General features: G+C 41.5%; 2 protein-coding genes across 2 annotated transcripts; one reads left to right on the top strand and one right to left on the bottom strand.

The window, feature by feature from the left end:
- The first annotated feature begins 62 nt into the window (after nucleotides 1–62).
- On the top strand, nucleotides 63–3,007 carry med19a (mediator complex subunit 19a). The gene is made up of 6 exons (XM_085902953.1): nucleotides 63–427; nucleotides 740–862; nucleotides 1,031–1,164; nucleotides 1,406–1,502; nucleotides 1,584–1,681; nucleotides 2,483–3,007. The coding sequence occupies exons 1-6, from the start codon at nucleotides 208–210 to the stop codon at nucleotides 2,546–2,548; spliced, it is 738 nt and encodes a 245-aa protein (XP_085759079.1). The 5' UTR covers nucleotides 63–207; the 3' UTR covers nucleotides 2,549–3,007.
- Nucleotides 2,982–20,491, bottom strand: slc43a1a (solute carrier family 43 member 1a). Its single transcript, XM_085902951.1, has 15 exons — nucleotides 20,075–20,491; nucleotides 14,995–15,155; nucleotides 14,725–14,917; nucleotides 14,099–14,154; nucleotides 13,321–13,397; nucleotides 7,262–7,354; nucleotides 6,981–7,114; nucleotides 6,768–6,895; nucleotides 6,487–6,633; nucleotides 6,371–6,406; nucleotides 6,166–6,301; nucleotides 5,938–6,058; nucleotides 5,788–5,861; nucleotides 5,459–5,582; nucleotides 2,982–5,090 (listed from the first exon to the last, which is right to left on the bottom strand). The coding sequence occupies exons 2-15, from the start codon at nucleotides 15,146–15,148 to the stop codon at nucleotides 4,893–4,895; spliced, it is 1,671 nt and encodes a 556-aa protein (XP_085759077.1). The 5' UTR covers nucleotides 15,149–15,155; nucleotides 20,075–20,491; the 3' UTR covers nucleotides 2,982–4,892.
- Between the last annotated feature and the right edge of the window lie 5,613 nt (nucleotides 20,492–26,104).

The raw sequence follows: 26,104 nt of genomic DNA on the forward strand, positions 1-26,104 counted from the left end.
TGTGTAATTTCTGAATCCGTAATTGTATAACGGCATGCGCACACTGACCAGGTATTACGGTATCTTGCCACTTTACTCATGGCATTACGTGAGAACGTCACCAAGAAATAGTATTCAATGGGGAAGCATCACATCACAGTATTCTTTAAACACATACTTGCGTAACCCGTTTACGTCTAGATATTTACAATTGTAACAGTGGCAAGTATGACGGAAATGTTCTCAACTTTATTTGGACAAAATGAAACTCAGGGACCACCCGGTTCGTCTACCCTCGGATTCGGACCTGGGAAACCTCCGCCGCCTCTCCCGCAAAATCAAGTCTCTGTAGCAGGGCAGATGGCACCACAGCTCGGGGATGAGGGGCCTCCTCTTCGGAAGTCTGGTGCCATGAATGAACCATTCTATTTATTACGAGAACTACCCGGTACTGTATCGTTGTACGAGCTTTTCTTGATTTGAATTGTGTTCTGCGTTTGTGGACGTCATGGAAATACTCGACACATTATCGGAAGTAGTTTGTAAACAATGCTAACGCAGCTAACGTCAGTCATGCTGATCGCTTCTTGGGAGCAACTTTCACATTTACGCCACGACTTTCGCTGCAACACATTTAAAGCTTCATTTCTCATGTGTGCATTTATGTTTTAACATAGCTGCTTGTGTCGCCGAACGCTAATAGTGATATAATGTAAAATAAACTATGTATGTATGGTAATGTGGCCAACTTTATGTTTAGTTGGGAACGAGTTAACTGGGAACACCAACCTCATCACGCACTACAACCTGGAACACGCCTACAATAAGTTCTGCGGGAAGAAGGTCAAGGAGAAGCTCAGCAACTTTCTCCCAGAGTTACCAGGTGAGTCATGGACGTGTGATACAAATACTATTTCAAAGATTGTTATATTCAGCTTTCATCCCTTCTTAGGGTTTGTTGCCACCTCGTCTATTTAGATCCAAAGTGTCCGTTTTTTGTGGCAACCCTGTTGAATGCTCGCTCAGCCGTCTGTCTTCCTATTTGTCGCAGGTATGATCGACTGTCCCGGGAATCAAGATGGGAGCTCATTGAGATCCCTGATCGATAAGCCACCAGTGTCTGGAAACTCCTTCAGTCCGCTCACCGGCGCTTTGCTAACAGGCTTCAGACTACACACTGGGCCGGTAAAGACCTACCCTATCCATTTTCCTCTATGTTCACCCTGAGTCTCTGTTTTTTTCAGGTTTTCTCCAAAGACTGGCTTTTTCCTACATTCTTAACAACATGCCTGTTAGTTAGGCTCGTTGAAAATTTAAAATCACCCATAGAATTGAATTGTTAGTATGAGAGATTGGCTAGTTATGAGTATGTGTGTCTTAATGCTTTAAAAATGACTGCACATGTTAATTTGTGTTTGTTTTTCAGCTCCCAGAGCAGTACCGGCTGATGCACATACAGCCACCAAAGAAGAAGAGTAAGCACAAGCACAAACACCATCGCCCGCAAGACCCATTACCACAAGGTAGGACGTCCACCTAACAGACAAACTCACACACATCAGCGTTTGCAAAATGCCCTCTCACCCGCATCCTTTTCAACGCAGCGGAAACACCGTCAGATACCGACCCTAAAAAGAAGAAGAAAAAGAGGGATGATGATCCAGATCGCAAGAAAAAGAAGAAAGATAAGAAAAAGAAGAAGGTAAGGGACATGATTGGAAACATTAAGAAGACACTTGTAATACATATGCAAGATGACCCATGGAGTGGTTTGTCATTGCATTTGAGTTACTTGAAATCCTACAAAGCTTTTCCCTTATTACATTTTTTCTTTATTATTATTTTTATTGCATTGTTTTGGTTTTGTTATTATTATATTTATTATTTTTATTATGCAATTTTTGCAATAGCTGTTTTTTCAAAAACTTTTCATTCAAGTTTCTTATACAAAATAGAAAAAAAAAGCAAAGCAAAAGGCACTTTCCAGATACTCACGGGGGGGGGGTTTAGACACTCGCCATTAGCACTAGTTTGTGGGGTTGGGAGCAAGGTTGCATTTAATGGCATGTAAAATAATAATAATAATAATATTTTTTGGTTGACATCAGTTCCTTTTTTGTTTTAACCTCATATTTCTCTAATGTTTACTTCAAATAAAGTTCTTTGGCCATTAGACTCAGTTAATTTATTAGATGTAAAAAAAAAACAGGTAAGGTGTTATTTCATTCAAGCATGAGTTTATACAATAAAGCCCCCCCCCCCCCACATGAAAAAAACAACACCACACAATCATTTTTTTCTTAGTCATGTCACTTTAAGAAAATACCATAACGTCAAACATAACCAAGCATACACTTGAAAAACTGAAGTTACTGCATCCCAGTCATTGTTTGATGGCATTAAACCTTCAAATCATATCTTTGTTGCTCCCACAAACCTCGAGTGTTTTCAATGATATTAGCGATATTAATAGAGTTGGTTCTCTGTTCCCGTATTTCTGCAGAACCGCCACAGCCCTGATCATACTGGCCTGCCTGGCTCGCAACCCAACAGCAACAGCCTCAGATAGGCTCTAGTCCGTGTGTATGCGTGCGTGCGTGCGTATGTGTGTGTCACCCGTACTATTCAAAGTATGCGATTGTGAAAGAGCAGATTGGCTCGCTGGAAACTAGAAATGTTTGTGTGGTGCGTTCAGGAGCAGTGGGCACAACAACACTTTGGACTCTTTTTGACGGCAAGCTGTGTCCCTTTTTGACATTATTGTGATAATGTTTCACCCTATTTCCAACACAAACGTTTGTTACAATGTTTAATGCTTGCTTCGGGATATGCCTCATCGCTTAGATTTCTCAACCGTACGGCCAGGCACATATAGTTAGGTTCGCAAGGATTCATAATCAAGATGAATTCACTTGAATGCGGAATTTGGTCAGGGTATGTTTTTGCGCATACCTGTGCATATGGTTGACGTTGCTGTGAATTTCTAGGCTTAAATCCATTGTAAATAAATGCTCTTTTACACAAAGTCTTACTTCATCCATGTATTTATTTATCAAATTCACAAGCTGGTTAAAATGATTCTTGTATCTAGTATTAATTACTTCAAGCAGGATTACATTAGCCGATGTGCGTGATTGATGATATACAAAGTAAAGAAAAATATCAGAGGTGTTGATCAGAAAAGCAAAAGCAGCCCTTCTTGACTTAGCAGATAAAAACAAGCTTTGTAATCCTCTCAGTTATGCTGGTGATATCTATTTTGACTTTCTGAAAGTTCACAGGAATGATCCATCAACACCACTGACACTTTCAAAGTTACGACATGCACATGTGTATTTTACTTCTTGGTTGTCGTCCAGTCTTTCCGCATACAGTTGCTGCAACTTTTGACGATGCAGCTTACGGTCCCAAATACATTGGATTTAGTTTGGCACAAGTTTTTGTTTTCAAGTCAGCGTTGCCATGGAGCCAAATGTCAGGGAAAGGCACCCAAGTCTAGACAAACTTGCATAAAGGAAAGAAAATGCGTACAGTAAATGCATCACATCTAAAAGCAGCCGTCAAACCAACATGTAAGGACACTGAAATGCATCATCAAAACAAATTATCTTTTACAAAGTGATTGCATAAGCCCAAACTCTACCGTTGCATAGTACAATGACTTGCAGACTTGAGTGCCCCCTCATCGATCTGAACATTACACAAAACTTAATTGAAGCACAGCAAGCATCTTCTGGCCAAGTCACTGCAACACATATTGGACACATATATGGTAAAGAAAGTAGAATATGTCATTTAGTCAAACACTCAAAACTATGTACAGAAAGTTCATTGTTTTGGCCGGATTGTTACTCGCGAATCAACACGTCATGACGAGAAAAGCTACATGGAGCAAAGCGTATGCAGGCAATCAGCTTGGCAGGCTACAAAACATTTGCTGGTCAAACAAATGCTTCCCTTTTGAATTCTACTGCATCTATAGTATGAAAATACACTGAATACATATTTTATACACACACCGTCTCATTTCTGTGCATAAAGCAGTACAAAGTGCCGAAACAAAACAACATGAACACACAATGCGTACTTGAATTGAATAATCAGTCTAGGATTCCTAGGGTTAAATCAGCTCCACTTGGAGTTATATGAAAGGAGACAACTTCACTGATTAAATGATTCTGTTTTGGGGAATTCATATTTTCTACTGATGGATAAAAACAAAAAGTTGGTAGACAGATGGTGCAGTCGGCTGCAGAGAGACAGTGAAACGGAGGAGGTAGATATGACGTCTCTACAAGCTTCGCTGCAGTCTTTCAAGATTGATCACGTTTCCTACCTGTGGGACATTTATCAATTGAATCTCTGGAGACAGCAATGATCATTAATAAGAACAATAAGAATAATAATTCACTAAAAACTTACTTCAGCACATTCCTTGAACAATACTGACAAATACGACTGTTTTCCAAGCTGCTCTTTGGTGTTAGTGAGGATTGCGATGATTTGTCTGAAAATTTGATTCAAGTGTTCAAGTACCAGAATGTCCGCAGCGTAACGCGGAGGCCACACCGGGGCGGACGTGTGCGTTGCTGAGTAGAGTAGATGTATGGCTTTGGATTGCACTCATTTGGCTCTGTGACAACATGAACCCCGATAAATAACACCAACAAATGTCGGTGGCGCAGTTCGCGGTCACGTGGCGCCACAGCGTGGACGAGGCTTACACTGTCATCAGTCAATGCGAAGCGGGAAGGGGGGGCGTGCGAGCCAAGGGAGCCGGGGGGTGGGGCGGTGGTTTCCTATGTCAATCTATACGGTTTTCAGACCCAAAAAAAACATTGGACATATTGCTGCTTATTTTGCAGGCACATACAAAAATAAATCCTATAATTCCTCAAATCCTCGCTCCTGTTTTAAGCCTCGACAGCCGCTTGGCCGTTGCTCTGGTGCTTGTAACCGTTGGCCTCCGCCATGTTGAGCGCTTGCATCTCCTGGCCGGTGGCCCTCTTGTCTCGGGCTTCTTTCTCCCTGATCAGGGATCTGCGATGGAAAAACAGGTACCCGGGCAACAGGAAGCCGGCCAATGAGAGGATCAGGAGGCCCACGTTGATCTGATTGGATCACGGAAATGTTTCTGTTAGCGCACTGATTCGCAACCTTTATTGAGCCACCATTGGAAAAACAAATTCCCACAGCAGATGTAAAAAAAAAAAAAAAATGTGCAAGTTTGCAATGAAACCTCTGACTGTCACTATACATTGCTAGCATAGATAGAATGAAGACAGATCAAAGTCAATTTAGAATTGGCGTATTGACTTTTTAACGCCACAAGGAACTGCGTTTTGTCAGTTCAACAGAAATAACTAACTAACTTTTTTTTTTTTTAGATCTTTCACACCCTTGGATGTGCTGAAATGTGCTCAAATATGCTATGAATGCTTATTGGTTCTAAATGATGTGAAATGGTGGCTGTCCTCACCCAATGGGGGTTTCCTTCAAGGGGCCCAACCATGGCGATGAAGAGTGGCTGCTGGAGCAGGGCGACCACAGCGCTGATCATAGACTGGAGGCCAGTCAGTGTGCCGAAGTGGTTGGATGGGTAGCTATGATGGGAGAAACAGTGGATGGTTACCGAAAGCTGAAAACAAAAGGAAGTATGGTATGAGGACTTGGATTGGATCATTTCAAGCTATGGCAACATTTCTGCCTTCACCAAGAGAAAAAGGAAATCGTAGCTTTATCGTCACAATGCCAGATTTGTTTTGACCCATTCATTTACACAATCCTGGCTGGAGAAAGTACACTCACACTGCAGCATAGAGACCTCCGCAGCAGGAATGGATGAAGCCTCGGACCATTGTGTGAAGGATGAAGGTCAGGATCTAACAGACGGACGAACAAAGACGTGAACATTGACGGCTGACTCCCGACATGCAACTTGTATTTATTTCCAGCCACCTGTAGCGGCAGGCAGTCGATGAGGGAGCAGCAGCCGAAAATGATGAGCAGCAGGTTGGTGAGGATGAAGGCCCTCATGACGTTGGTCAGCTTCTGGATAGTGCGGTCTCGCTTGGGCCCGCTGGGGGACATGGGGCAGGCGTTTCATGACAGTCGATCCATTTGGCACTTTTTTTGACCTACTTATACTCTCGTTTTTTTGTAAGTGTAAGGCTGAAGATCCACTACCTCTTTTCACTTCCCGGTGCGAGGGGTTTGTCCTCTTCGCATTCCTTCATCTTCCAGTCCATGATGTAACCAATCAGAGGACACGTGACGAGGCACAGCAGCTGCAGGGTGCCGAAGATGGATGAGTAGAAGCTGACTGAAAGAGAGCGTAGGGTCAAAACCAGGCATATTTATGTGGCGTGGCTGAAATCGAGCCACTGCTCACCTTTCTCTGCACTCTCAATCACCAAATCTTCGGATGCTGTAACGTGGGGGGGAAAAAAAAAGCCCACTCATGTTAACTTGTCTTCTGGGACTGCGAGGAAGCAAGGTGACACTCACGGTGTTCTTCGCCACGTGTCACCATGAACTCTAGCATCTTGTTCATGGCGCCCATGAAGAAGATGATTCTCAGTTGGGACATCCCCATTGTGACCAGACTCCACAGGAAGATGGGTGAGAAAACAGAGCGACGGAATGGAACGGTACCTTGAGAGAGGAGATGGACACTTTTTCATTGAAAGAGCAAATCAAGTTCATTCTTATTGAACAATCAAATGAGATCCAAAACACAGATGTGGAATTTCTCCACGGCGAATTCGGAGAGCGTGTTTTTGACCTACTGGGCCCAACGTTGCCTCCATTGGGAAGTTTCTCCGCTGAGTGTTGGATTTCACCATTTTTTTCTCTCAGTCTCTCTTCAACAACCTTCTGGTCAGTTGACGGTGACACTCGCAGTGTGAGGATCTTACTGTGGCCCACCAAAACAATAGAAAAGAATGTTGAGATCAAGTCATATTTGGAACTTGACATCATGTAAGACACCTCACACTAACCTGTAATCGACTTCTTCTGGCGTCGGGAAACCTTCCGTGGGCCAGTTGAGGAAGCAGTTAACAAAGACAAACCCGGCGAGGCCAGCCCAGGACCACATGATCACCTTAAAGGACACGCCTGCATCATAAATGAGCTGGAGGGCAGAGAAAAAAATATTGAAATCATCACAATCAGTCGAAATTATTCCTTCAAAAAAAAATCTTGGTTTCTCAAAACATGAACTTTCCCTTAAAGACTCTTTGATACTATTGCATTTAATGTCAGTATATTAGAAACTTACCTTGACTCCAGGGAAGGTAACGGCAGATGAGGCATACGAGCCAATCATAAGCGACATGATGGTGGAGCTCAGGGCACCAAACATATTTGGCAGCTGGTAACGCAAGCAAGAAAAAGGACAAATCAACCAAATGTTGGGTCCTGTATATTATAAATCAATGTCGTGTATATTATAACCCCAAAACAGACCCCCCCCCTCTCTCTCTCTCTCTGTCTCTCATTTCGGCCAGCAGGGGGCAGGCATCTTCTGTTCGGCCAACATCTTTGGGTGTCTGAGAGCCAGACAGTACAATCCCTTTCCATGTGCACTCAATGACACAGTGACGATGTCACTCATTTTCACACGAGTGCATTCGCAAGCAGCAGACTTCTGACCCGACTGGGTGTCGACCTCGTACTCGAACAGACTCAGTTCATTTTGCACTTTCTAAAGGCTGGCACCAGGCACGAAGACATCACACATCAGGTTGACCCGTTTACAGTAATAAGCAGCTTAGCCCGCGACACAATGCTCCTATTGTGCCACTGGCACACTCAGTGTACTTTAATTACAAGTTTTCAGTGGGCCAATGACGATTATGAGATCACATGTGGCGGATTGAAACTATGCTGCCCTACAAGCTCAATTTTCTCTCCAACTAATTACCTCCATGAAAAACCAAACTGGCTGGGTTTTCCCTATTCTTGATTTCATCAGAGTCTCTGTCTTCGAAAACTGGGGTCTCGCAGTGTTAATTATGATTTAAAAGAGTCGCTTTACAATACTATTCTCCGCAATCGTGCATCCAGTTGAAGCACGAATACTCACGAGGATCATGGGTGAGCTAGAGCCATCGTGCCAGTTTTTTTGGGCATTGGTTTTATGAGCAGATGCCTTTCTTGATAGAGTCCCAACTTTTTATTCATGCAGTGTTGGTACTGATACAATGTTCTGCTATTCTACCAGCTTGCTCCAACAAAGCAAGAAGCATTTCCTAGCAGTCTCCCATTTAAGTATGAAACAAGCCTGACCCTAACTTAGTTTCAACTAGCAATGCAGCGATACCATTTTGAGACTCGATAATGTTATCAGCATTCGCTCCTTCCTCCGATCCAAGAAAACGATTGATTCTCACTGGCAAAACATCTGACTCTTCACTTTTTCATTTAGTAGTTGTTTAACTTTACAAAAAAGACAAAAATTGGCAGATTTTTTTTTGCTGATCTAAAAAAATGTTTGAATGTCTTATAATGTGTGAATGTGGGGGGGAGACAGATTTTTACCGATCTGAAAAGGTCTAATATTACAGTCAGGCCCTACTTAATACCGATCAGAGCAAAAGCATATACGGAGAGTCACAAAACCTTCCAGGAACTTAACGGTGCTAAAAAGCCTACAGATGTGAAAATGTCAACGTTTATGTTCTTGGCTGCTGTCCGACGATGACCTTTAGGGCAAGAGTTAGAGCTGACACAATGATGCTGATGGTGGTGGGTAAACAGGAAATTTAAAGCTTTCCTGAGGATGTCGGAAGGGCACAAAACACCCGTCCCAATTCATGGCTTCTGGGAATGGACATAGTTCAAGGCCATACGCACTTTTGATTTATCGACGGTAGGCGAGAGGGCCCACAGCACACAGGGGAGTTTGTGTCTTTTCCTGATGTTCAAGCAAAGTTATTCCAGACATGTGAGCTTTAACAGCCTACTGATGTCTGCAGCAAGACAAAATGTGTCTTCACGCTTCCAATAAATTCGTGTCGGGCGATGTTAAGTGACACACTGAGGCCCCCGGGGAAGAGAAGTCAGACAAAGATGGCTGCTCATTTGTCACCTCCAATCATTTCAGGCTCTGCTCCCGTTGGCTCAATCACCTGAGGCATGTACGCCCCTTACTGTGACTTTAATCGCCACTAATCACTCCACAGAGTGGGCCAAACTTCAGGTTTGATTATGCAACACTGGATTCTAAGGGGAAGTAGAGTTCAGTGGAAAAAAAAGGGTTCTTAAATTAGTAATCATGAAGGATGAAAGGAGTGTAATTGAGTCAGGACCATAAAGCAGAGGCTCCCCTTAAGGCTAAAGAATTGTCATTTGGATTAAAAATGATTGTAGATGTGGATCGAAAGCTTTTTGTTCATGTCGATTTGGCATAGAGTAATCCTAGATTAAGAATTTGACAGATTGTGCTGCAACCAGGAGAGATGCTGTTGATTGATGCACGACGTTAAGTGCAGCAGTGAGCTTCATTTTAAATTGGGCAATGTTTCGCGAACTTTGTCTCTCCTTACATACCTCATGTAAAATTTTCCGACACTTTTAATATAATCTCCAATTTTTCACAGTCAGACTGGTGTATTTAATGTTTGTGTTACATATTTAGTTTCATTCGTAACACTGCAGATTAAGAATAAAAATGCAATGTTTCTACTGCTTCCTTCTCATCCAGTGTACTGTTTCATCTTCTACTGTACATGTGCAGACTTGAATCAGGATAACTGTACGGATAGGATAACGTGGTGGCGCAGTTAGGAGCAAATTATAGTATTCGTCCATTAATTCTGAAATTTCGCATCTAAGTCAAAACACGGAAGAAGACCAAAGTTGATTAAAAATCTGCTTCAAAAATCTCCAAAATACTCGTTTACTCATTTTTAATACCAGGCTTCTAATTAAATGGCAGATATGTAGAAAGAAATAAAAAATGGCCCAAAAAAAAAAGTGGAACAAAAATCCGTATCTTAATCAGTTTCTCGGCTAAAAATAAAGTACCGTAGTGTGAATTGTTTTGATTTGATAGCTGCAGCCCTTCTCCCAGAGCTCCTGGGGGAACACCAAACGACAGCTGAATAATTCTGACCATACAGGAAAACTATCACTGGTACCTCGCCCTCCTCCAGCTTCTCCACACGTGTCCAAAAAAGCTGAGTTGCTTTCTCATAACAACATGAGTGCTTTTAACTTCCTTTGGAGTTGACCCTGAGTGACTTTACAGAGGCTCCTCCATGCTTCCCTGCAGTGTTTTGTTTTTCATATTTGCTGAGCGCCACGCTGGGAATAGTGACAGCTCTCGTAATACATTGAAAGAACATGATTTTTTTTTTTCCACTGTTGTGTGATCCAACAGGCCCCTGGAGGGAATTCCACGGCTATTAAGATTGCGCATGAGAAGCCTGCCTTCATTCCAGCCGTGTCGATGAGAAGCATAAAAGCCAAACCAAAAGTGCGATGATTGTTAAAGAAGGGGAGGCACACCTGAAAGGTATGCTCAAAGGTGTGTGTGCGCTTGTGGGAATGGTTTGGCGGGAAGGTGACGTCTCTCAGTGACGTGAGCCCTGACCTTGTTTGAACTTTTACAAAGAAGTCTGTGGGCACTTAACAAATATTTGATTTACTTCTTTAACTTATTAGACAGAAGTACAAGGTCATGTTTAAAATAGATATGAGAATGTTCCATTAACAAAATTGAAACAATGCCTCTTTTAGGCAATATTACCCATGCACCTAAGAAAGGATGATTTGTTGATTTTATTGATTAATTCAAATGTCAGGATTTGTTTATTTTGAATATTTTTTTTGTTGCTCGTAAAGTTCTAAGTGCATTCCACCCACTGCTTAAAAAAAAAAAAAAAATTGCAAACAGTCAGCGTTGCCAAGTTAGTGTGATTATTTTTAGCAATTTTTCCAACTGTTCTAGAGACTAATTTAATTTAATTATTGCTAAGTTGATTATGGAAAAACAGGTTTTTGGTTTCCGAAGAATTGAAGCCAATACCAGAGGGAAAAATAATAAAGAGTAAAAATGTATTTCATTAACACTGACCTTTTCATTTTGCGATGGGGAGAAATTTGATTAAAATAGGAAATCAAGTTTTTGTAAAAAAACCAAAAAAAAAAGGATATTTTATTATACCCTTTTTTTTCTTCGCGTAATCTGTATTTTAGCACCACCAATATCAAAGCGGTACAGTGACTATAATCATTAGTAATTCATTTCATTTTGTTGAAAATATGTCCAACAAAGGAATTACAATCGATTTTAAGATAAATTATTTTTATTCTCAACAATTAGAGATCTTATATAGAGCAGGGCAATATTATATCGAATGGGGGGGGTATCGGGGTGTACATTTGGAATATTTGAACTTCACTGCTAATATTAGTCACTTGTGATACCTGCAACAACATTTTAACATTTTATACAGTGACACAATGAAGCTGATAGCAAAAGCGAACCAAAGAAACAGTTTGTTGACAGCAGTGAGAAGGAACTTCCCTGCCAACGGGAACTGAAAGGTCTCGTTCAAGTCAAGCAAACATTTGCGCGAGATGCCTCTAATTAGGATGTGACGTGAGCCTCCAACTTCTCCAAACAACAATAACAGCACTGTGGATGTCATTCAGTTCCAGACAGTGGGGAGGGGAAGACTCAATCAAAGATGGAACATGGACAACTCTTTACCGTATGTGTGCGTGGTCCAAATGACAATCATTTCGACAGAAATCAAACCACATGTCTTTAGTCTAGTACGGTGACGGGGAAATTCGGTTGCTTTTGCCCGAACTCATTTACTTGGTCAGCCTGCGTTTGCGGCATTGGCGTTAGTCTGTCATGTAAATGGAATGGAATGAACTTTCAGTCAAGCCTCCACGATAAAGATTGTAGTCAACCGTCTGGTATGCGTTCTATAGATAACCTTTATTTCAAGACATAATTATCATTTGGCATGACTGTTATAACTATTAATTAGCAACTCATTAAATTTTGTTCACTACGCCGCCTCTCGCCCAAAGTCTAGGATAGCTTCTAGCTCACCCGTAATCTTAATGAGGACAAGTGCAGTAGAAAATGGGTGGACATGCAATTCCAGTGCCTGTGCTCACCACAATTGATTTGTATGAAATAAAGTGTCTTCATTGTAAATAGTTCCCGACTCGAGTAGCCAGATGTCCGTTGAAGTCTAATGTCATCTCCGCTTTGAATCTCTTAATTTGTTTAGCATCCATTTTATGTGTACCAAATCACGTGGACACATTAAACATCCACATGTGTGAAGACACAATTGATTTGTTGCACATAACAGAGAGAAAAAGGGGGAAGGGTAGAAGTCACGGGGCTAAGAGCGGAGAAAGTGTGGCCTTGACTGTTTGAAATAGAGGTGAGTGGGCCGAGAGCTGGCGGACAGAGGGTGTGTGGCTGAGCGAGGGCTCCTATTGGTGGAGCCGGGGGGATGGAAACGTACGCTGCTGCGGGGACAGGACGAACCAAAATACTTGCCAGGCGCAGCGACAATAAAATGTGCTTGAGGACTGTCCTTAGCAGCTGACACATCACACGCTAAAACACGTGTTTGATGTAAATGTAAACACAACACAGAGTGTTGCCTCAGCTGAGGCAAACAGAGGCTGTGGCCACGCTAGCTACCAAAAACTTATCTGATAAAAGAACACCAGGCCACTTTCCTCAGTGCGGCTCTTATACAACGTAGACACTTGAGGATCTGGCGGATTGAACGCAAGCAGCTGACAAAAAGTTGATTCTGACCCTACTTCAGCCTCACGAGGAAAATCGGCATGAGCTTGACTCGGATCACGCGCCATTGAAAGCACAACATGATTCTTATTTGTATTATGTTTGCGGCCTTCCCCTTTAGGACACTTGACTTGTACTGTGACACCTCTAAACATAACACGATTTAGAATGCAGTGTATGCGGGCCACTGAGGAAGCAACAGTTGGAGCAGCTATCACAAAAAGGGCAAATATATTTTGTTGACAGGTGAAAGATTGTTTATCATTCACCAATGTGACCTCAAACCTGGGCAAGTTCATTGAAAGCTCGACGCTAACTATTGCCATCATAAAACTGCGATCAACTCTAAAGACAGTGCTTATCAATATTGTGGTCAACTGGATGTTTTATTTGCCCGGTGACAAAGTTTGTAACTGAATTTATTTGTATCTCAAATAAGTTTTCCGCATTGAAATTAATTGAAAAGATATTCATCCGTTCCAGACCCTCAAAAATAGTTGTTTGCCTATTTAATTTTTTTCTGTTGATTTGTGGGCTCTGTATCTTACCGTGAGTGAGGTGAAGGTCAAGCAGATGCCCCCAAAGCCGTTCATGGACAGAGCCAGAAAGATGAGTGCCGAAAGCGCTGCAAGTTAAGAGTTAAAGGCCAAAACTGTCATTGCGTTTGTTACCAGATGCCGCTGGGATGACCACAGAAGTCTCCCATTTCACTGTGTGTAGTATGCGTGTAATTACGTGCAACTCGAGTCGCACACTTTTATGCCAAAATACATGTAACACCATGACTAGTCTCATAGTAAGCTGCTTTCCATGCAGAGGGGGAATACTGCGGATTCAAAAACGTCACCCCCCCGCATCATGTCATAGTTTCAAAAAGATACCAAATATGTGTGGTTTTAGTTCGCACCAAGATGTTTTCCTATTATGGGTGAGGCAAACAATTCCAAACAGTAATTATTTATCTTTGTGATGACCAAGTTTCTGATACAACTCTTTTGGTTAGGTCTCAATAGAATCGGCAGTGTCCGGGTAAGTTTTGTTCTTGTTCCAAGGTCGGTATATTTAAAAGCAGCTGCGGCCGATGGTGGTGACAACTTTGGCTAGCTTGTGATGACATTGCGCGCATCTTTTTGTTATGTTCTCGCCAGGCGTCACATTAGTGATCAGCATGTGATCACTTTATGTTCCGTTTGGTACTTTTGCACCCTTTGAATCCCGACACATTTGTGACAGCAGCGTGTGACCGAGCTGAACGTTTCCACAGCTGATGTCTTCATATCTACTGTGTGTGTGTTTGTTTGGGTAGTTGCGTGTTGGTGTACTCACTAGGTGGGTCGTAGGCAGATATGGCCATCATGATGCAAGACAAACCGAAACACGAGCTGTAACCAGAGAAAGTACATTGAAACCTCCAACACGTGACATCATCTCATTTCCAAATGCGTGCCAGAGACATCTTACCAGGCTATGCTGGCTCACACAAATGATGAAACTTGGCCAGCACACACGTGAATAATACGGGAACGTGGAAGATAGTTGGAGTTGTTTTTGTTTGGCTTGACGTTTAATAATGGCATTTGCAAGTCATTTTTTTTCCATTTGATTTCTCTAGTTTTCCGATTCTGTTTGAATTTCCTCATTCATTTGTCTCTCTTAAGCATTCCACCCAAGTCTTGACACACTGCCCCACCTATATTCACTGAATCACAAAAGACTAAAGTCCCTCCTCCCACTTTGGGAATGCCATCGGTCTGCTTTTTACGACTGCAGTAAGGTGTGAAGAAACAGGACTTTTACTTGGTGTTTCATTCATCCCACTTTCTGCTGATTCAGGGATGAAACATGCAGAAATATTTCAATGATTGTATCAATGTGACCCAAGATTCTGCAGAAATAGTTGGGGCAGTTTTTTGGGGCAATTCCACCTAAAGTGATGACTTTTAGTGCATTACCTGCCCGTCAGGCGAATGGGGCGCGGTCCAAACTTGTCCATCAGGATCCCGAGGGGCAATGTGGTGGCACTGAGCAGGAAAGAGCCAATGGTGAAGCCCAGATTCAACATCTCTTCTTGGTCCACACAGCTGAGCCACTGTTCCACCTCACCATCGGATGAGTTGCCCAAAGACACCACCAACGAATCGTTCTCTGTGAATTGAAACGCACGTTCACAAATGACAACAACATGTAGAGCCCCCACTGTACAGTATACATACGATGCCCACCTGAGCAAAGGTGTGAGTAGAAGCCCTCTCGCTTCAACATAATGAGCAGTGAGCCCCAGCCCAATAACACGGCCGAGCACAGTAGATTCTCCATCACCGCTGTCACTGCCATCCACCAGCGCCTCCTGTAGGCCTGGAGGAGAGAGGGTGCCATTGTTGCTCTGCGAAAGAAGACCAAAAAAAAAACAATTTAAACTTAAACATGAAACATGGGATTTTCGACAAAAGGCAGTCACACAGAGTAACATTTCTTTTGTTTACATTTTCACAATGACCAAGGCATGCTGCAACGCCAGCCGCCAGCCAACAGTTAACTTGCCCACTAATATACATGGGCCTTGTAATAATAACGAAGTAACTTGCAATTTCAATTCATACTGATTTTAGAAACAAATCTCTGATAACAGGTTCTTTAAATGTTTTTCCTATTCCGTCATTTAACTACAAGAGAGAATGGCTTGAGGAATGAAGAGGAGCAGTTTTGTTTTCCTTTATTTCTAAAAACAAGTTATTCACATTATAAAAGCTGAGAATTTCCAGATGCTTATATAAAGCATGAGTCACTCATTCTTGTCTTATAAGTGCTTATTAAACCTTTTGGTGTATGTTATTCACATATTTCTTTTTGTCATATTCATTTAGTTTTAAATTGACCGGTTGGTGAAAAATCATGGCATTTACCTTTCACAGAATTGTGTATCTGATATTAACATGTTAACAGTTTGACATTGCAATGTTTTTATATGCCATATAATGTCATGGATTTAGCATGAAATGTTCCATTACAAATGAAAAATGCCATCATTTATTATTCCACCAGTACTTTATGAAGAATGGCATTTTCTTTCTCTTTCTCTTTTCTTAATGAGGCCCCCCACGTGGTTTGACACCCGCTTACAATGCAGGGAAATCAAAAGTGTGACGTTTGGATGTGACAGCGCCTCAGCGAAGACAAGTGACGTCTATCTGGTATCACCTTACCGCACCACGAGGTGGGCCAGAATTGAGAGGTGTTGAACATGGACACACATAAATATAAACACGCACCCTGTGACAGATGACGTCACGGAGCAAACAATATCAGGTGGCTGGAGAGAACACGCACATTTCAGGTCAATCCAACCTGGAACATGACTGAGCAATACAGTCATGACCACCCTGACATACAGACTTTCACTCTGTCATTGACACAAGGGTGGAAAACATTTCAAGAGGAAACACCAGTCCAAATATAACCGTCTGTTTCATTTGGTTTTGAAAACATGGATGAAAAACACAGAGAAGGAATTTTTGGAATGCAAGAGATTGTGATTTTCTTAGGAACCATACTCCAGCACTCTCTGTTACGTCACCATGTTTAAAGCAATCATTGCTTATAAGTACACAGTGATTCTTAAACTTGCAAGAGCCCTGATTTAAGAGTTTAGGAACCGGATTGTGTCTCGGGTCATTGATTCCCTGGCAAACGCTAATAGTACGGATTGGCCTGCGTGTGCCACCAATGACCAAATATGTGATCATGAGGCGAGCGTGTAATGTGATTACTCACAGTCCAGCAGGCTGTGATTGTCCTGAAAAGAGGGGAAGCTTTGGTCAATGACACCCCCATCCTCCGACTGTGACCCCCACCCACATACATTCAGTTAATCTGTAGACATGAATGGCCGATTATGAGATAATGCAGGTGTGACTAAGAAGTCATTGAGGCAAATCCCAGATTAAGAATTGATTCATAGAGAATCACTCCTCTTTTCATCACTGTGTCCCCCACACTTTGTCACACTCAAACACTCCTTATTTAAGATGTCCTTTAATGACAACAGTTAAGGTTATTGATGAATTATTGACTAATTGATGTGGTGTCCCTCTGATTCTTCTGATTGTGATGATCAATAATGAGTCATCACCGATGCACACAAAAATACATAAATATACACAGTTTTGTTCATATAGGTGTCACGAGGTTCTAAGGTGTGTGTTGATGTGGGGGTGAAATTTTGCCGGTCTGTCATTTGTCCTGGGCACCCTTGCGTTATCGTCAGTTCGCCCTTATTTATTAAACGATAATGGGCCGTCATCGCTTCTGTCCGTCATTCCATCACGCCGTCATCGCTTCTGTCAGTCATTCCGTCACGCCGTCCAAAAAAAAGCTCATCAGCATTACTGTCGATAATAATAGATTCCTGTTTTGCAGATCTTTATAAGATGAACATCAACATCACAGCATTCCGCCCAAGTCAAGAACCATACCGGAGGCTTGCACGTTGATAACACAGTGCACGAGCCAAAGTAACAAGCAAGGAAGGAGAACACCGAGTCAAGCCACAGTTATTTAAAGGTACTGCGAAATTCACGGGCAGCTGCGCGCGTCTCGATGCTCCTGAAGTTGGCAGGACTTGAGAGATAACAAGAATAAAGCAGCTGCGGTTGCTATGTCGTCCATTGTTGCTTAGGAAATCAAGAAAGTGGTCTTTTTACCGTCTTTAAAATAGTGGCACACCACGCCACTTATTTCACAGCTCGGGTAAACGCGACTGGCTGGGCAAGTTTAGTCAGTGAAATAACTCTGTTAGTGACAGACTGAGGAGTTATCCTCTTCCGCCCGTCCTTTTTTTTTTTTTTTTTTACTTTCTCATCTCTCGTCCTTTGTCCACAAAATGGGCGTCCATCGATGATGGACATTGGGACAGGATGCCCACTTCTGCATATCAAGATGCTGATTAGACAGCATGATTGTTACACGTGTGCTCCATGATAAAAGCCCACTCTACAATGAGGAGGTTGAGGGAAAAATTGTGAGCAGCTTTTGCAAAAGAAGTTGTTGCATTGTCTGGGGAAAATGGTGACCACATCAGATATTGACTAGTTTTCTGAGCTTCCCCCCACATCCCGCTACAGTAAGAAATGCTCACTAACACAAATGTAAACAGATTTGTGAAGAGCATTGCTAGACATTCAATCTTAGTGCTTTAAGTTCAACTCAGTGAAAATAGCTGCAACAACAAAACTGTTGCATTTATGTAACTTTCATTGTAATATGTTGTGTATCAATTGGGCTGACATTATCCATACATTTGGATTGGAGCTGTACTGGGAAGAAGCATATGAACATGTGATGCGTTTAGGATCAACACAGCTCAAAACAGCAAAAGGTTGACAAATAGTTGACACAGCACTGTGAAGTGAGCGCGAGCGGAGGGAACACGCCATATTAGGAAACAGCTTCCTGAAATACAGGAGCTGAATGATGATGCAATGTTACATGGATACGTGCATCCTCTTCCAATAGGAAAATGAATAACTTTTTCAAAATATTTTTAAATCACTTTTAATATTTGAAAAATATAAATTCATTACCCCAGTGGGGACAAAGCGGTTCAGAAAATGGATGGATGGATGGATGGAAATTCATTAGGTTATAACAATTTATTTTCTTTAGGTACACGTTAATCGTACCTAAAAAAAAAAAAGTCTAATGATAATGTAAAGAATATTGCTTGACATAAAGACAATTTGTTCAATCATTTTGCATTTAGAGACATACGTATAATGAACTAATAACTGCTGTGGGGTAGAAACTCACAAAAACACATTTTGATCCCCTTGTGCTGTTACCAGTAGTGCGTCTGCGGCATATATGTTGGCGATTGATAATAGAAGATGGATTCACACGCAACTGATCGCAGTCGTCGTTAATCCTGCCCGGGTTCATGGTCCGCCATTTTGCTGCTGTCCATAATTATTTTTCCATCCCATAAGACCAAGGGATCTGAATCAATCAAAACAGGTTATAGGTGTCCCTGCCACCCATCCAAAAAAATATTGACAATAATTATAATTTGCCACAAGATAGCGGCAACACTACATTTGTCTGAATGCAGCCCTTCAACTCACTTCAACATAGTTCCCTACTGAGCATCATGATGTTGGTACAAACTTTTTGAAGTGCTTCTTAGTGTAAAAGGTTTTATTTACTATTACTGTTATTTACGTACTATTCTTCCATCATTACGCAATAATAACACATGTCATTCTCGGGACCTTTGAAGTCCTTTCGTTGATGCTCCCATTCGGATTTCTCGACGGGGACGTTTCTGACCTCGACCACTCATGTTTGTGTACCACTGCGGGAGACCCAAAACTGCAGAGACAACTCTGGATCCTCGCGAGTTTCCGAGAAAATAAACGTAGCCCGACGGGCGTTCTAAGTCTCGGACACGACGGATCCCCGATGCTGAACAGACAGCTGTTTCTCCTCGGGTCCGATTACCGAGTGTTGCGAAGCCGCCCTAGGTCTGCTGCCACGTTCACGTGCCGGCCCCTGGTTCGTAATTTATACGAAACGCGAAACAACCCTGGCAGTGTTCACTTTCTTGTTTCCTCCCAAAATACACACGAAAACCACTCGTCATGAGTTAATTCAAGAAGAAAGCATCAAATGTAAACTGCAAAGTTAATTCAGTTCGGTACTTGGCACGAATAAGGAAATGAATGCGTCTGGCACATTTACATGGATTTAAAGGAGATCAAGATTAAGTTTGTGGAGCATCATGGACAGTTCACGTTTAGCCAGTTCGTAGAACGTTGTTCCCCAATCTTCATTTCAGAATACCACATTTGCGCAGAGTCAGTGAAGGCAACATTTTCTTATCTCCGAGACAAACGCGTCTGCGACCACCTTTTTGGTCATAAGGTTGTTACTTAGAGATATTCATCAAGAAACCAATATGCGTGGAAGCTACAACAAGTGTTTAGTAGTAATGTTTACAATTTGTTACCACAACGAATGCAGATGTTGAAAATACTACATACAGTGAATGGAGTTTTGTATCCCCCTTCCCTCATGGTCACTTCCTAAACAAGCAACTTGATCCTTTTTTGGTTTTCTTTCCTTTTCTCAAACTCAAGTTAGATCAGACCCCTCTCTATAATAAGTATGATGTATTTAACAATTGAAAGATAGAACAAAAGTGCTGGAATAAACGCCACGTGTGGTGAAATGCAGCCGGTTGGTCCACTTGCGTTCATGGCGGCACTGTGCCATCTCAAAAGAGGAAAAAAAATTAAAAGAAATACTTACTGTTGGTTTGTGGATTGCCCCTCAGGAAAAAGTTGGAGAAGGGTTAGAATAAAACTATAAAACTTTTATTACTTCCTTTAAATAATTAAATAATACACGTATTTATAAAGTATGCTGGACGTTTACAGCAAGTAATAAAAAAAAAGTTAAATTAAAAAAAAAATCCTCCTTCTCTGCCCCTTTCCTTTTTCTGTTTTAATTCCAGTGAGTCCACGTTTCTTTTGTCTGGTTGTTTTAATTTCAAGCGCCCCCTCTTTTGCCTAATTTGACTTGTAATCCCCTCCCTCTCTCCGAGGTTTCACGGCTGTAGCGCTGTTGAAGGGGTGGAGAGAAGTCACCACCCTTCAGCCGTCATTCCACTTTTTTCCTTTCCTTTTTTTTTTTACAGTCCTCGAGGCAAATGTCAGCAAAGTGAGCTGAAAAGCAGCCATTCATCTAAGACACCAGGCTGACTGTTCAGTCTAGTTGTGGATCGAACGCTTTATGACAACAATGATCAGTCCACGCTCAAGTCATGGATACAGAACTGTGGTTTCATGAAACTTCAAATGATCCATTTTTAGGTTAACTGGCCATGCCAAAATGAACTTTATTTTATTCCTAACTACTTTGAGTGTCTCAGTTTCATGTTTTTTTTTAAACCAACAAAAAGGTCAAAGCGACATGCAAAACGAGGTGTGCATTTGAGGTGTGGGATTTATTCACTCAAGTTTATAACACACCAGGCGACTACTTGAGAATTGTTTATAACATGTTTTGTGTAGCTCCACTTTTATTAAAAATGCTTGCAGAATGATGAGCTAAAAACCTCTTTGAAAAAGCTAAACGATCCCTCTTCCTTCACCTCCTTTAATAATAATAATAATAATAATAATAATAATAATAATGGATTTTTTTTATAACGCACTTTACATTTGAAGGCAAAGCCTATCCTTCAGTATAATGCGGTTTATTTATTTATTTATTTATTTATTTATTTATTTATTTATTTATTTGTTTGTTTGTTTGTTTGTTTATTTATTTATTTATTTATTTATTTATTTATTTTTGTTAATGATATTTTATATTGGACAGTTTACATTACACAGATGCGTAACACGTGAAATGTAACTCAATTGAAAAGTCTTTCCATTGGAACTGCACCCTCTAGATTTCTCTTCACTACTGTATCGTAACTCCAAATAAATAGTATGCGTTTTCTCACCCCACAGAGAACCTTGTTAGAATTCTCTTGTGGGGTCAAGTTAGCCAATTTAGATGGCAGTCCTAGTAAAAATTGCCCAAGATCTTTACAACTTCATTTTATTACTCGGTTATGTTGCGACACATGACCATTTAATACAGACTTATTGGAATCCATTTGGCTCAAGATTTAAAGTGTTGTTAGTGTAGGTGGTGTGGTTTAGTGGTGATCTCCCAACCCAGCGGTTGGGGGTTTGGATCCTCTGGCATTGTGACCATGTTGAAGAATGCTTGAGCAAGATGCTGAATCCCCAGTAGATGCTGTTGCTACGTCATCAGTAGGTGAATAAGGAAGCAGTGTGAAGTGAAGAACAGGTGGAAGCACTCTCTTTGAATCTATTATTTAAAAAAGTGGATTGAACAGATTACAGTCCTTATCATACTCAGCTAGAACATTTCCTCACTAACATTATTTCGATTTGGAGAGTTCCAACTGAGAATGTTATCAGAAAATTATGAAATCAGACCCTTCTTTTTAATCGAATGAATAATAGATTACTACAAAGATCTGACAAGCAACCTATGTGTCATTGATGCACAACAAACGCCCAGTTGCAGCCCCACCTTTAGTCACATATTCTGTCGAAGTCCCGTTTCACACTTTTCATTGAACCGATGCTACTTTGTGTGTCACTGTGTTTTATTTTCAGCGCTTAACTTATTCAGTTCCTGAGTAATACCCACACAAACATTTTGGGTGAATTTGACTTCATTGTCATCGCCAGGATGTGTACATTTATTTAGTACATGATTCAATAATTATGCCGATTTGTCATGTCGTAAATGATTCATGTTTCTCCAGTATCCCTGATATTTTAGGCCTTTTTAACTGTCACGAAACATCACCCAGGGTCAGAGAGGTTATGGCTTTGAAAGTGCGCTCCATCAGCTCCTCCGTTACTTTAATCACATGCTATTACTGTCCTGGACTCACCGCTGAGATGGAAGCCTAATTCTCATGAAATCTTCTTAGCAATTCCTGCTTTGGAACTCGGAACCTTGCTGGGCTCTGCTGGGAAGTGTCCACGCTGCAATTTTTCAACGTATAGTCATTTGCCCAAGTTCGAGTCATGTCATGTTTTTTCTAGTTCTAGGGTCGACATAGGAACTCAGGGGCCCCAAATTCTTAATGAAATAATCCCGTTGGAATTTGTGTGAGCCCTCTCCAGCTGTGGACACCTGAAAATATCCCTTTTGACCCCACCTGCATTTTACAGCCTCCAATTGAGTCAGGACAAGTCGACACAGTTTACACTCAAGCTGTCTATGAAAGTAAATGGGTCAGTCACACACATGCTGAAAACCAAAGTTTTCAGTGGGTACTTGTAAAGCAACTAAGCAATAACTATTTGTGATGATCATGATTTTAGTGTTTACCAACCTTTTTGATACTGAGAATTTGCACAAATGAACTTTTATTTTGGTTTGAATTTTTCATATGTGAACACATTGATCATTGTATAATTTATGACAATAATCATCCAAGATTATTTAACAAGTCATAAAACAGCAACAGTATGCAATTTCTTGCCCCTATAAAACTCAAAGTGTTTACATTCTCAGATGGGATTCAGTGGTCCCATCACTAGTGAGTGATCTTTAGAACAGGCCTGAGTGCTACTCATGGTCTTTGGGGACCTTTGCAATAATGCTTAAATCTCAACATGTCTTACACTCTCACATTTAGGTAAACCTCACCTAGTGAGCATTCATTTAGTATGCCTTGACAGGTGACATCTGTTTTTTGGTCCGTTTTAATGCTTCTTGTTCCCCATACCCAACTGGGGCCTGAGGCGACCACCTCCCTAGAGTTGTCCTCCTATAACGCTACATTTCACTGAATGGACTCTCATGCTCATAACCAAAATCAGAATTATTTGTCATCAACTGACATTATATCATTCCATTATCTAATAAACATTACCCACTTGGCATCCATTTTATTTGTCCTCAAATAAAAATGGGGATTTTTTCTTAGCACAATAAATATATCTACGGAAGGAAAGTTGGAATTCAAACATAACATTCATGTATTCAATACTACATACAAAAATATCAATTGGCTAAACTAAATTGTACTTAAAATGGTTGGGCCAGCATGAGTAAAAATGCAATGAAAATGTCAAAAAAAGAAGAAACAAATAATCATAGAAGTTCAATAATAATATTACATAGAAGTATCCATCTATCTATCTTGAACACTTCTTCCTTTTCAGAGTCATGGTAGGTGATGGAGCCTATTCCCAGCTGACATCAGGCGAAAGACATTCACCCTGGACTGGTCACCAGCCAGTCACAGGGCACATAAGGAGACAAACAACCAATCGATCCCACACTGCCCACACACAAGTCAGGCGTGTGTGCCCCTATACCATCCATCCATCCATGCATGCATCCATGCATCCATGCATGCATCCATGCATCCATGCATGCATCCATGCATCCATGCATGCATCCATCCATCCATCCATCCATCCATCCATCCATCCATCCATCCATCCATCCATCCATCCATCCATCCATCCATCCATCCATCCGTTTTATTTATTTATTTATTTATTTATTTATTTATTTATTTATTTATTTGTTTATTTATTTATTGCGTGTGATTTGTCATGCTGACAATCATTTGGGTGGAGTTTGCAGCACGTTCTAAGTTGCAAGCTGCCGTCCTGTGGCGTCATCTGCTGCCAAAAAAGCTACAGTGCACCGTTGGGCACTTGGCTGAAACACAATACTGTCGCTCTGGGGTTGTTAGCTTTTGCCATGAGCCCAGAGAGAAACTTTTTCCACCTTTTAACTAGAAAAACAAAAATATCACATGCAGTATTTCATACAAATAGCTAGAAATGTCACGACTTGTCCCCCGTTGCTTTATTGTGTCTGTGTTACCATGGTTTCTGTTGGCGTTGCCCCTCCCCTCCTCAATGAATGTAATCACAGTCACCTGCCTCTTGTTACCTGTCTCCTATTTAAGTCCTGTCTGCGTGTCATTCTGTCGGATCGTTAATGTTGTTTTTGTCTCACGTCTTTGTCGGTCTGTTCCGTTTCTGTTATCCAGTCTGTCGGTCAGTCCTGTTGTTGGTTTAGTTAGGAAGTTATGTTAGTTTGCCGGTTCTGTTGGTTTGTCTGCTCATCCTCCCTTCCAATTCGCTTTTCCATCAATTAACCCTGGTCCAAGCTGCATTTGGTCGCCCTGCTCCATTCCGATCCTGACACGCTAATTCTGTAAAAATTGGTGTTCTGCTCTTAAGCAGAAATGCCCACCTCCCTCAAAATCTCTGTTCCAGTTCACCCTCATGGTGTGACGTGGGCTTGATCACTTTCACCCCAAACTCATCCCACCATTTTGATGGACTTTCCTTTTTCCATCCGGGCATGGTCACGCTAGAACCGAAAAGGGCATTTACCCAAAAAGCAGTTAGCAAATTTACAAATAACATTTGCAAGCGAATGGAGTTCATTTACTCACAGCATGTGTTCACTCTTCTCTGAGAACATGCCGTGAGTGATCTCAGTGGGTGTGCTTGTTCTATAACAACAGATTGATTGTAAACACTTGGGCTGGATTTTATTGTGCAGAGTTGTTTCCTGTTTTGGTTGCTACCTATCATCACAAACACCCTGCGGCTAATAGAGTCAGCAGATGTTCTTACTGGCTTATGATGGAGCACATTGTTCCATTAATGTATAGCTCCTGCCTATGACGCTCGGGAGAGCTATTTAATGTAACATTAATCATTGTGGTTGTAGTTAGCAATGCTGTCCAACTGTTAGAAGGGTTGAGGATGGTAAGTGTGAGATAGCTTTGTAAATTAGTTTTTCAAGATGTCTTCCACTATACTGTACATTAAGGCCTTAGATGCTTTTTGGCATCCTCTGTGACATTCATCATTCTATTTGTTGAGCTGTCTTGGAATGGTGCCAAATCCTTCATCCTTCATCTTCTCAATGGAGGCTTCGGAATCCTGATTGAAACCTGCACAGGCACAGATGATGAAACAGTTGTTGGGATTTGTGGACTTTGCTCACGAAGCTCTTTGGCACGGTGTAAGCTCAGTTGGAAGATTCAGAGCGGTCACGATTCAAAGCTTTTGCATGTGAATGGACAGGCTTGAGCGAAATCTCTGACCTTGGCTGCGTGTCCAGACTGACAGGCGGCAACTCTGTCCCTCCGGAGGAAAGCGGGGATTGATCAGAACATGACGTATAGTCCATCTCTGTCAGATGTGTGAGGTCTGGTCCCAATTACCCCATAAGGCTTCCAACTTCCTAATTCACCATGTTACGCTGTGCTTCTACACGGCCCACAGCAACTCCCATTTCAAGTCACACATGTTGTCACTTGTCGTTATTTCAACAAATTGTCTCATAAATTCTGAGGGGAATTTGAACCACACCCAACAAATGTGATAAAAAAAACACTTGTGACCTCTCCTTATTTTGTTTATTTTTAACACAAAGTAGTGCGTGTAACCAGTCACTGCTAGTCCAAAGAAATGTGACTCGTGTCAAGTTAAAAATGTCGCATTAGTACCATACACAAAATTCTCTTGATATTCTTTAACGTTATCATTTGTGGAACTTCATTTGAGTGATTGTAATGCTGCCATCTCTCATCGTCCCTTTACACCCAATGTGGCGCAGCAGATAACTTTGCGGCCCATGGCATAAAGAATAAATAAATAAAAAACACACACACACGCGCGCGCGCATGTGTGTTTTCAATTGACCTGAATCCCCTTCAGCAGCAACTCTGCAATGCTGCCGTTTGACACAGTTCAAGAA

This window comes from Syngnathus leptorhynchus, chromosome 2 (genome assembly GCF_054491065.1).
Source record: "Syngnathus leptorhynchus isolate UIUO chromosome 2, UIUO_Slep, whole genome shotgun sequence".
Lineage (NCBI taxonomy): Eukaryota > Metazoa > Chordata > Actinopteri > Syngnathiformes > Syngnathidae > Syngnathus > Syngnathus leptorhynchus.